Source organism: Aegilops tauschii, chromosome 1 (genome assembly GCF_002575655.3).
Source record: "Aegilops tauschii subsp. strangulata cultivar AL8/78 chromosome 1, Aet v6.0, whole genome shotgun sequence".
Taxonomy (NCBI): Eukaryota; Viridiplantae; Streptophyta; class Magnoliopsida; order Poales; family Poaceae; genus Aegilops; species Aegilops tauschii.
Window position 1 is genome coordinate 395,929,389 of NC_053035.3, and position 11,306 is coordinate 395,940,694.

The window sequence follows — 11,306 nt, forward strand, 5'->3', positions numbered from 1 at the left end:
TATATATATAGCAGTACGCAACACAAGCAGTTGCAGCTTTTCCAGTAGCCTAAAAACAAAATCCAAATCGGAGGACATGTGCTCTTGCTACTGACAGCAAACATTACACGTGCTAAATTTTATGAGTATATAAGTATATATCTTTACAAAATGCAAAGTTTTGTTGACATCTATGGACTTGGTGAAATTAGCAAGTGTCAATCTGGTAGAACATTGCCTTAGGTACTTTAGTGTTTCAAAACATAGAGATGCATATATTTAGTGGGTATGAAAATGACATGGACTTAAGGTAGACATAAGATTTTCTAACTTTCATAATTAGATTATATTCATATGATGCGAGGATTAATTACTATGGATCTTACAAAATTCAACTTTCTGTAATAGAAGTTCATTTATATCATGTTGGTCACTTAGATGCAAGAAATGAACATGTTAAAGATGATTAACATGGCAAGGATAGGCATGGCGTGAAATTACACATTATGTAGTGCAAAACTCATGTAGGATGCAAATGCATAAGAGCTATAGGTTAATGGCTATCATCTTGCCAAGTTTGTAAGTTTTAACAGATTCTGTCAGTTATATTATGGTGCATTTTTTGCAACAGATTTTTCATCAGGAAAATTGATCCTAACATAGATGAAAATGCCACCATTGTATAGAACATAGAAAAATGCACAACATTCATATAAGGCACGTTTTCATCGGATGCACGGATTAAAAGTTACAATGGTTTTAATATAAGGCAGTGCAACTTCTTTCAGCTAGGCGCTGCACAACCAGGAGTGGGGTCCGGGGTGCCACGCTGACTAAGTGTGTCGCGCCTGTCAGTATGGCACTGCAGCGCTATCTGTCGGGCGCCATACAAAAGGGTCAGCTAGGCGAAATACTTTCACCCATGGTTGTGGACTGTTTCATCCATAGGTCACTTTTGTTCATTTTGCCTCTATTCCTAGGGAGTTTATTAAGCTCGATGGATGTTAAATCAGTCTGCCTTACCATTTTTAATTGAATAACCCTTTGAGAGCGGCGTTACTGAGATGGGCTGCATCTGAACATGTTATCTCGATCGTACGTTCAGCTCTAGGGATTTGCCCTAGTGGGTCCATGGCAGAAAATACTGGTGGAAGAAATTGACGTCGACTGGCGATATACGGGGATGAACAGTGATGTACGCCAGCGCCCGGGCTCGCCCTTTTGAAATGCACATTACCCTGACGAGCCGAGCCGTGGATCGGGTCCGTCACGAGAACCTGACCCAAAGATCAAAAACGTAATCGCCATCTGCTGCGTAGACGCGCGCCGTCTGCTGCAGGCCCAGCCAGCGGCCAACCGTGTCCTGACGGAACCCAGCACTCAAACAGACACAATTCCTTTTTCCTAATTTACAGAATACTGTATCTTTTTGCCTTGCCTTATCCTGTTCCACACTCCATAGCCACTCCTTGTACAGCTCCGTGAAAGAGGATTCCGACGAGGTGAGGTCCGCCGCTCGGCGCCGTAGCTGGCGGCCAGACGGGAGCTGTCGCGGCTAGCGCCGCCCGCCTCCGGCCTGCTGCGCCGCGTGGGGCAGTGGCCTTGACTGGAGGCAAGATGGGGTCCGTGCAAGCTAAGCTAACTTCGCTCGCTTCAGCGGCGCTGCACCGCACGGGGCTGTATCCTTGGCCGGTGGGAAGACGGGGGCCGTCGCGGCTAGCTCCGCCCGCCTCCGGCGAGTCCAAGGCTGTGGCCGACCCGCTCCCTCGTAGAAGGTGGAACCACAGCGCGTGCACCCAGTCGGCGGGCGCGACCGTGGCAGGTAGCGAGATGCCGCCGGAGGTCGTTGGGTCACACTTGAAGAAGGCGTGAGCTCGATGCATCTCAACAGGCAAAGGTGATTCTAGTTGCTTGCTTCCATCTATGTACTAGCTAACCAGCTCTCACTTATCCACGTATTGACATATGCACGTGCTGAAAATTGGAAGTATACGAGCTATCTAGCTTCATCTATACATCTTCTCTGCTTTTTAATCACACAAGTGTAGGTGAAATCACAAATTGGCGAAAAATCCTTTCAAATTCAGTGCCCAAGACCACATTTAACTGGAAAGCTAAACCGTGAAAAAAATTACCAGCAACTAATCAATATCTTTCTTGACGGTAGAACAGTTACACATCTAACATCAAAAGGAATAGTAAGGTGAATTACTACATCTCAAGGGGAAGTATTACATCTGAAGGTAATTGTTTTGTAGAGCAATAATCCTCAGAAGCAAAGTTTATAGAGAGCTATTCAAAAGTGTCTCTCTTGTGCATGACTTGATTGGCTACCCAAGTCTTGAAAATAGAAAGGAACGATTTTGTATGAGAAATAAACTTGAATTTGAGAGTACGACTTGTAAGTGAAACAATACCTTAGCGGGCAGCTGGTCATTTTGATTTGTTGGCCATCCCGAGGCCGGTAACACAACAGAACTCTACATTGTTAATCCAAAAGTTAATGCAAGTGAATGACTAGCAGAACTCTACATTTTGATTTGTTGGCCATCCCGAGCCCGGTAACACAATAGAACTCTACCTCGGTGATTCTTCTGAGCGAAACAAATACACTGGAAAGAGGAAGCAGTCGCCGACCACCGGTAAGGTGAACCCGGAGGCACCGGGATGGACAAGAAGGTATACGTGCAATCACTACTGTTATTAATTGCAAATTAGTAGGATTTTTTGTGTGCCCATTATTAGATATGTTTGAGTGGCATTCGTACTGAAGGCACCTAAAAATTGTTGCCCATTGTGCTTAATTAACCTGTATAGCCTTGATTCGATGAGCTAGGAACAAAAAAGAAGTCTTGCCCATCCCCTGTTGGCATTGTACATAAGTTCAAGGCATCTGAAAAAACAGTGCATTTAATTTCAGGTTATGAATTGGGCGTGCCCCTCCGGATAGAGCACCCTGTGCTGGTAGAGTCACTCCTTTAGAGGAAACAATAAGGAGATGCGCTGATAAACCGCCAGACAATGTAAGAAAGCCAGAGATTTGTATGAGTTTTGATTCCCTTGGAGAAGCGTACGATTTCTATAACTTGTATTCTTGGGAGGTTGAATTTGGTATAAAATATGGCAAGAGCCGTTTGAACGTCGAGCGGACAAAGTGTTTGCAAGAGATCGTCTGTGGATGCTCGGTCAGCACTTAAAACCTTTTGAAATTATCTTTGACATTATCTTCATAATTATTGCACTGGAATTCATATTTAAATAGCTGATGGAGTGGAAAAAAATTGCAGGGAAAACCAGAGCAACAGAATAGCCGGTCTTGCCGCTGCGAGTGCCCTGCAATGACACAGGAGGCAAGAGAAAGGAGTCCCCGACTCAGTCCGTGGAATCATCCGAGAAAGTGAACCCAGAGGCACCAGGATGGACTAAGAGGTGAGATTGACTCTGCAATTTACATGCCTATGTCGATGGAGATGTCTGAAATTGTGCTTACTATTATCGATTGGCTGGCCTCTTAGAACCTGATGCGATGGCAACAAATTAATTTGTGGTGTTTGATCGCTAATTCGTGGTGAGGCTGTAAATGCTGATCCATGTGTCACTGATAATATGGTCTGTTTGTACATAAAATCATGACACAAATCAAGAAATGTGATACCTTGCAAGAAAAACGAGATGAAAATTGACTGACAAATTTATTTGTCTATGTTGTTGCACATATCTGAAGCTGTGCTTAGTAGTGTTAATTGGCTGACCTCTCAAAGTCTCAGGCTGTAGCAAATGAATAAATTTCTGCTGCTGGTCACTGTCTGATGATGTAGTTGTAAAATGCAATGCTGATCCATTTTTCGCAGATAGCATTGTCTGTTCTTAGGTGGATTTTGTCACTAATCAGAAAAATGGAATGAAACCATGCTAAACAAACAGATGTTGCTACCAAGTGAGCAGAGTCAAAAAAAACTTGGATTTCTTTTTTGCAGGTTGAGAGTTGGCCGTGCACCCCCTGATAGACACCGTGCGTTGGCAGAGTTACTCCATTCGAAGAAACAATCAGGAGGTACGTTGATAAGCCATCAGACAATGTGGTCAAGCCAGAAACTGGAATGAGTTTTGACTCTCAGGGAACGTATGATTTCTACAATCTTTATTCATGGGAGCTCGGATTTGGTATAAGATATGGCAAGAGCGATCTGAATGTCGAGCTGACGAAAGGTATGCAGGAAATTGTGTGTGGATGCTCAGTGAGTACACATAAGACAACACTTGTTTTCTTGTAATTTTCTTGTTCATTGGCTACGCGGCTATCTTAACTGCAGCTGATAACTTCCTTTTGCAGGGGAGGCCTGCGCAGCAAAACAGCCGGTCTTGCCGGTGCGAATGCCCTGCAATGTTTTCGAGGATGGGGCTTACTAGGTCGAGGAAATTGAAAGGAAGAAGAAGTACATTGCAAGACACAAAAATGCCGACAACCGTGGGAAGTGGAGCAAGGTTGTTTATGAGGTGACCATGTTGGACGATGGCGAGTGGTTCGAGTGTGAATGCGGGCATTTCGCTCACATGGGAATGCTGTGCTGCCATGCTTTCAAGGTATTTTGGGATCACAATGTTGGTCGTTGCTCATCTGTCCGTGAAAAATAATGTTTCATTTTGCTTGTTTCAGGTGATAGATATGTTGGCGTGACGCAGATACCGAAGCGACACATCCTCAAGAGATGGACGAAAAATGCTAGGGACATCCTGGCCCAGCACCTTGCTCACTTCCAAAGAGACCAAGCCATGAACCGATCTTTCATCTGTCGGAGCTCGATCCTTTAACTAGATGCCATGCATGGAGCTGGTTAGGTTTGGGGATTAATCCGTCGTAACGTATGCGCTCGTGCTGGGTCAGATAAAGGATATAATTGTGGAGGCATCACCGCTAGCTGAAAAGCCCGAAACAAGAGATGTGCTTGGCTATGAGGAGAGACAAGCTGTTGAGGCGAATCGCAACCACATTGCATTGGCGGGCACAAACGTCAACATTTGAGGGAGAGATGGTTGACAACGAGAACAGTGTGACCCTTTCTGGTAACTGGGTGCACTTGCTGACTGTCGGCTCCGAGCAACAAACCTGGTTCCCATGCTCAAGTAGGGAGAAGGCATCATATGAAGGACTGAGTAAAAGGACAAGGTTCTGCAGCATCTGCAAATTGCTAGGTCATAAGAAGACTACCTGCCCTGAGGGAGGTGACATGCTAAACGGCCTCGCAAACCTGCAAGCTGCAAGAATTGTGGCATCGCTGGACACGGTCGCACTACGTGCGCCATGCTGCTGGGTGTTGCTGCATCTTAAGAGTTCTGACAGTCATGTACGATAACTCTGAATTTCAAATTTGAAGGATTTTCTAGTGTGTGATTTCTGCATGGACATGACGCTTGTTCCTCCCTGAGTATAAGCTATGTATGTCAAACGATGCTGAACTATGTGGAGTGGTAAAATTTTGTTTCGGCACCATTGATGTCGCTTGAGACAAATATGATTTAAAAAAAAATTGCACTAAGGCACCGATTGGATTGAGTTTTCCATCAAAATACCTCCATAAGAAAAAGTCAGGTGAGTTGGTTCCAAGTGCTTGGTTCGTCGTCGTATTGGGTCTGTATTATTTACGCTGGTATTCCTGTTACGTTCGTATGCGACAGGTTTAAGATACACGCTTCTACACATCGTTTCTTTTCCGGGCGGAAATCTTCTGTGGCCGGTATTACATGCCTGTAAACTAAATCCGGCAGTATCCTGTTACAGGGAAGCAGGGTCTTACTATGTTTTGAAACTGTCCCTGGGCGGGTGCTCCGATTACTTATCTACCGGCTGGGCCGGTAGATGGTCGTTAGGTGAACGTCAAGCCGGAATGGCTCAGGCACAAAAAAGGGGCTGATCCATCCGACTGCATCCTGTACCGGAACGGCAGAGTTGTTGGGTCGCATATTAATGAGCGGGTTCCAGCCTGGAATACATCTACAATACGGCTGCCATGTACAGACCAAAATACATTAAACACGTGGATCCCGAGGACAGCGGGCAGACGAGACAACAGGCTGAGCTGTGCTCATGATCAGAAGCGAATTTTCGTAACCCTTTGACTTTGTGGCCCTAAATTTGTGAAACGTCCAACTGTCCAAGTAAGTGAATTGACCTAGAATGGAACATCTCCTTGGTGTTTGCCTCGTAGTAGCACCAAAGCGTAGTGCCCTAAAAAGAGTATTAAAGCGTAGTTCGATTCCATTTTGCAAGCTCCGGAAGACGAGTTGTCTGTTTCAACCGGTTTCTGGACGAATCTCGTAGAAACGTGTCTGTGGGCTGTGGCATGTGTAACCAAGGCATAGTTCATTTTCGTTGCCTCGAATTTCCACACTCTTCTCTGAATTATTCGGCCACTGGTTCCATATTTGGGAGAAGGGGCATCAGATTCCTTCGACCACTTGTTGCCCGACTGCTCTCCACGGTGATCCCTGGAGTCCGGCCGGGACGGTCCAAAACTGCAAGGGCCCGCGACTAGGCCCCTGGGCCTCCGCCGGATCAAAAATCCCGTCAAATCACAGCCGTCCAGCGCGCCCTGCCGCTTTCCTCCCTTACCACGGCGGCGGCGGCGGCGGCGGGAGGCGAGTGGAGACGAAACCCCGCCCGTTTCTTCCTCGCAACTCGCAGCCGTCGCTGAACCTGTACTCCACTCCGCTCCGATCCCACCTCCGAGGCGCGGCTTGCAGTGTGATCTCACTTTGCGTGCGCTTGAGAGGGGTCCGTCGTCGTCTCGTCGGCTGCGGTGCGATAGGCCGGAGGGAATGGCGGCGGGAGGTAGCGCGGAGGGCGAGGAGCTCTTCCTCCTCCGCTCGGCCGAGGAAGGGGAAGGGGAAGGGGACGGGTTGTGCGTGGGGGAGCGCCCCTGGCGGCTCAACTTCGACGGCTTCCGGCGCCAGGGGCCGCAGCAGGAGAATCCGCCGTCCCGCGGCCTCCAGGACTGCCTCGGCGTGCTAGGTCTGCCTCGTCCGTCTCTTTCAAGTCATGCCTGATACTCTATCTGGGTGTCTCTGCTCTGTGACTTGGATGGTTTGATCTGGACTTCTCGGTTTCGCCTTTAACTGAATCAGTTCAGGACTTAGCGACTTGTCCTATCCTCTAAATTTTGTTTTGTTAATTAGCTGGACTGCAGGGTATCAATACTAAATTAGTACAGTCCATTCTTGTATAAAATACTTAAAATAATCAGGGAATGGGGTATGCATGTTTGTACTTATATGGATGTGGGCATGTGGCATCATGGTTCTGTTTGAAATGATTGTGCGGCTTATACTACAACTGGTTATTGCAAATTTAATTCTTATTCGAGTAACAGGTAGATGATGAGTATTGCACTGCCTATAGGAGTGAAAGGGAACTTCTGTTACTTCATATATAATGTCCGATTTGCAAATGGAGGTGGAATTTATCATCTCAGAGTTCAAAGTATTCATTCTTCATACCAGTGTTGAGTTCTTCTTTGAATTGTTGCTAGGAACTTAGAATATACTCCCTCCGTACATCCATTTGAGCGACAAGTAATTCGGGACGGAGGGAGTATGTATAAGTGGTGTGACCAAATTGGGTCCATTGTTGTGGATTTCTGTTGAACTCAGTATTGCCTAATTGTATGAACCTTATTGTCGGAATCTGATATCCAAATTTGCAATGTATAACTATTTTTACAGCTCAAGGACCTGGAGATGTTGTGGCTGAATACTACCAACAACAGTTGGAGATGTTGGAAGGTTTCAATGAAATGGATACTCTGACAGACCGTGGTTGCCTTCCTGGATTATCCAAGGTTTGTAACATGAAATAAACCTTCTTTGCAGATAGATTGTACAGAACTTTTATATCAAACTGAAGCAATTCCTTTGTACCTGCATTTTATCCTACATGCAGGAAGAACGTGAGAAAATTGCCCGGAGTGAGACATTAGCCATCCGATTATCTAACATAGCAAACATGGTTCTTTTTGCTGCAAAAGTTTATGCCTCAATAAGGAGTGGCTCCCTAGCTATTATTGCTTCAACACTGGACTCTCTACTTGACTTGTTGTCCGGGTTTATTTTGTGGTTTACTGCCTTTTCAATGCAAACACCAAACCCATACAGGTACCCAATTGGTAAAAGGCGCATGCAACCTTTGGTGAGTTTTCATTTGGCCTTTTTGTTCATACTTTTGTTGATCCATTTGATTTTTCGCATAATCGCTACATTTTCCTGCACTCTTGGTTTTCAATATTCCTTCAGTACAAGTCAATATGAGCATTACTCAACTGAGCCTTGAGTACAAAATGAATAGAAGTAAGTAACTGTGACCTCTTTTGTTTTCCTCGAGAACTAAGACTTGGGCTCAATAATGCTCATTTATCCTGTTATGTGAACCAAGCAACTTCAAATGGCGATTATATCAGGCAACATTGCCAAAAATGGGCACCCCTGCAGAGTATTCTTATGCTTAATCCTTGGAACTGCAGACAGAACAATATTGGGTAGCACTGTCCATCTATCATATGACTAAAATTAAGGATCAATCAGAATTCATGACCTTAAAATCTTTCGTCTTGTATTGGTACTCCATAGAGTGATTGCTATTTTTGTTATTTCCCTGTTCTTGTTGATAACTTACCACTATCTGTTATGTAGGGAATACTTGTTTTTGCATCTGTTATGGCAACACTCGGTCTTCAAATTATTCTAGAATCCACACGCTCATTGTTGTCATCTAATGTAAGTCCTTCTCTTATCGTGTTTCCTGTTCTGTGAGTTTCCCTGCTCTATGTTTGGCTGATTGTTGAACATAGTTAAGTATTTGCATTTGAGTTGGCTCTTTATTCTTTAGTCTTGTAACTAGAATCACACCCTTGTAAGTAATACCCTAAAAAAGGAGAATCACACCCTTGGAACTAATACCGCAACTTACACAGTAAATCAACTAATCTTAGAGATAAATCAAGCTGCAAAGTGTCTCAAGCAAATGAGATAATTGATTAATTGTAATCCAGCGCAATGACAATCAGTGCCTAATTTTGTTTATGCTGTACTTCAGGGAGCTGAATTCCGCTTGACAAAAGAACAGGAAATGTGGGTTGTGAATATTATGCTGGCAGTGACGCTGGTGAAGCTTCTGCTGGTTATATATTGCCGCTCATTCACCAATGAAATTGTGAAGGCATATGCACAGGATCACTTTTTTGATGTCATCACCAACATTATTGGGCTTGTGGCTGCACTTCTTGCTAATTATTTTGAAGGCTGGATTGACCCAGTTGGTGCCATCATTGTAAGTGCAAAAACGCCATTTCAGTTTTTCTTGTGCAGTAGAACTATAAAGTATTTGAGTCTTCTATCAGTTTGGCTGCACAAGACATGGACGACGATGCGCTGTTCTGCATTTATCTGAAAATTGTAGAGTAGTAGCTGTAATAGTAACACACATATTCTGAAAGCATTTTTCTCTCTCTCTTCTGCTTTGCAGCTAGCGATCTACACAATCAGGACATGGTCCATGACGGTGCTGGAGAACGTGCACTCCCTGGTCGGCCAATCGGCCTCACCGGAGTTCCTCCAGAAGCTCACCTACCTGTGCTGGAACCATCACAAGGCCGTGAGGCACATCGACACGGTGCGGGCGTACACGTTCGGCTCTCACTACTTCGTCGAGGTCGACATCGTCCTGCCGTGCGACATGCCCCTGCAGGAGGCGCACGACATCGGCGAGGCCCTGCAGGAGAAGCTGGAGAGCCTGCCCGAGATCGAGCGCGCCTTCGTCCACCTCGACTACGAGTTCACCCACCAGCCCGAGCACGCCCGGTCCTACGACACATAACATAGCCTGAACCCAGCGGCGGCGCCGTTCGTGGAACTTCAGAGACAGAGAGTCTGAGCTGAAACTGTTGAAGTCGGCACAGTTTCAGAAATCTGGGTGTCAAACCTGTCCACTCGCAGATTCAGTTGTGCAGTTTGATTTTTGTTACTGTTTTGATCTGATCTCGCTGGAAGGGAAGCATATGGTCTCCTTGTCACGACTGACCAGTCAAGAGTGCGACCTGTGTAAACGCCTCCATGCGGCCTGCGTTGCCATTAATGCACTGGCTAGGAGTAGTAGAGTAGCACTGTAGCCAGAACGAGACCAGTGGCGTCGCGCTCACAGGAATCTTGGCGCACGCCTCGTATATGGAGGCGTACGTACGCCCAGTGGCGGAGCTAGGATCAAGCCACGACCCGGGAAAGCCCCAGGCCAATCACTTGGTACAGTATTAAACAGTGTAAAATCTGCTACAGTAAACAAAGGAGCCAAGCCTCACGACCCAGGCCGCCGCCCGGGCAGCCTGGGGCTTGTCTCCGCCACTGCGTACGCCGTAGATGTCCAGCTCAGCCCACGCCAGGAAAGAAAGTGAAACGACCACTGGAACAAGCCAAGAAAAGCAGGCAGCAGTATCTATCGACAGTCTTTCCCATTCCTGTACGCTTACGTGGACTGGCGATTTTATAAGATGCCCATGAACAGTTAATCTCCAGTCTATATAAAATTATATCAACATCTGGAACACCAAATATTTGTTTCATATGACATTATATATATTTGATATTGTTGATCTTATCAGATTTTTCTATATATTTGGTCAAACTTAAAAAGTTTGACTTGGGACGATCCCGTAACTTCGATTGTTTTCCTTACATGTTTTCTCCCTGAAAAAAATGAAAGTACGTTGTATACACTGGTACTCTTCTCAAAATGTAATTTTGACCATTAATTTCCTATAATAATATTATTATAAACATAACAAATTGTTATATCACAAAATTGTTTTCAGATACAAAGTTACGCATATGATTTCCCACATCCAATTGAAACATTTCAAAAATACAAGTGGCCAGATATTTTAAAAGTTTCTCATCCTTTTAATGGCCAGATACTCATTTCTTCTTGTTGCATTTGATGATGGGGACGTAAAGTGAATATATATTTGGATGTCATGAACATTATCACATATGTGCATTTAGATGATAGAGACGTAAACAATGAAAACATAACTGAAAGTCATGGCACGTATTTGAATATCAGATGAAAGTTCAAGAACAATTCAAGAAAGCATTTTTTAAAACTAAGAAATAGTAGAAACAAGTACAGAAAATGGTTTTGCAGAAACAGAAATATATAAAATATTTTCCCAGTAAAGATTTACTAGAATAATCAGACAAAAATTAACAATAGACATTGGAACAAAATATTGGTTAAATAATAAGATTTTTATTTTTAAATTAGGGAATACAACAACAAAATATGT

At 44.6% G+C, this 11,306-nt stretch overlaps 1 protein-coding gene and 1 long non-coding RNA gene across 3 annotated transcripts; both read left to right on the forward strand.

Moving 5' to 3' along the window:
• The first annotated feature begins 1,288 nt into the window (after nucleotides 1-1,288).
• LOC109746575 (uncharacterized) lies at nucleotides 1,289-5,513 on the forward strand. The gene is made up of 7 exons (XR_012183800.1): nucleotides 1,289-1,876; nucleotides 2,900-3,164; nucleotides 3,267-3,408; nucleotides 3,957-4,033; nucleotides 4,098-4,188; nucleotides 4,313-4,563; nucleotides 4,637-5,513. It is a non-coding gene; the product is annotated as an uncharacterized lncRNA (long non-coding RNA).
• An 898-nt stretch (nucleotides 5,514-6,411) lies between these two features.
• On the forward strand, nucleotides 6,412-10,040 carry LOC109746574 (metal tolerance protein 5). 2 transcript variants are annotated; one of them, XM_073498997.1, is made up of 7 exons: nucleotides 6,508-6,988; nucleotides 7,221-7,346; nucleotides 7,699-7,814; nucleotides 7,916-8,161; nucleotides 8,662-8,745; nucleotides 9,065-9,298; nucleotides 9,494-10,040. In XM_073498997.1, the coding sequence occupies exons 1-7, from the start codon at nucleotides 6,796-6,798 to the stop codon at nucleotides 9,842-9,844; spliced, it is 1,350 nt and encodes a 449-aa protein (XP_073355098.1). In that variant the 5' UTR covers nucleotides 6,508-6,795; the 3' UTR covers nucleotides 9,845-10,040. The 2 variants fall into 2 exon arrangements, with proteins under 2 accessions (XP_020161281.1, XP_073355098.1); XM_020305692.4 differs by lacking the exon at nucleotides 7,221-7,346 and having other exon boundaries at nucleotides 6,412-6,988.
• Nucleotides 10,041-11,306: the final 1,266 nt, after the last annotated feature.

Coding starts and splice junctions, on each gene's coding strand:
- LOC109746574 (XM_073498997.1), top strand. CDS start 6,796: ATGGCGGCGGGAGGTAGCGCGGAGGGCGAGGAGCTCTTCCTCCTCCGC. Junction 6,989..7,220: donor GGACTGCCTCGGCGTGCTAG/GTCTGCCTCGTC, acceptor TAAAATAATCAG/GGAATGGGGTATGCATGTTT. Junction 8,746..9,064: donor GCTCATTGTTGTCATCTAAT/GTAAGTCCTTCT, acceptor GCTGTACTTCAG/GGAGCTGAATTCCGCTTGAC.